Raw genomic sequence first — 487 nt, 5'->3', positions numbered from 1 at the left:
AATTTAAAAAAAAATAAATTTACCTACAGATGGGAGTTGGGGACAAAAGGGAAATGTTTTAGCAGAAATTGTGAGACTAAAGAGATGTAATATTAATAGATAAAAAGGAGGGAAAGAATAAAAGGATGGACAGAAAAAAAAGATTAAAAAATGAAAACTCACCAGCGTCTCCAAAACCATAATGCAAGGCATATCAAAAGGATCAAGGAGGGTATTATTATTGCCACAAGTATCAAGCCAATGGATGTGGGGTGTCCTGGCAATTGGGAGAAGACAAAGGAATGTCACTTCAAACCCATTCTCTAGTTCTCCAAGCCTTCTTACCCATCTGAGTGTCTGCACCATCATTAACTGCTTCTGATGCATGGGCATCTCTGGTTCCCTTTCTCATATTCCCAGAGGTCTTATACGCACAGCCACCCTTAATCTTTCCTTCTTGCTGAATCCCACCGAGACTACAGTGGGACTACTACTGTAGTAGTGAAGA

General features: G+C 39.6%; 1 protein-coding gene across 1 annotated transcript in view; it reads right to left on the bottom strand.

Moving 5' to 3' along the window:
* Positions 1-487, bottom strand: part of LOC104993523 (T-cell surface glycoprotein CD1b-2) — an 8,394-nt gene that overhangs the window by 2,245 nt on the left and 5,662 nt on the right. Inside the window, exon 5 of the mRNA XM_010846832.1 lies at positions 163-256. Coding sequence (XP_010845134.1) covers positions 163-256 — 94 coding nt within the window. The remainder of the gene's footprint in view (positions 1-162; positions 257-487) is intronic.

Source organism: Bison bison, unplaced genomic scaffold (genome assembly GCF_000754665.1).
Source record: "Bison bison bison isolate TAMUID 2011002044 unplaced genomic scaffold, Bison_UMD1.0 scf7180017864240, whole genome shotgun sequence".
NCBI lineage: Eukaryota > Metazoa > Chordata > Mammalia > Artiodactyla > Bovidae > Bison > Bison bison.
The sequence above is the reverse complement of the archived record's forward strand: the minus strand, read 5'-3'. Positions and strand labels throughout refer to the sequence as shown.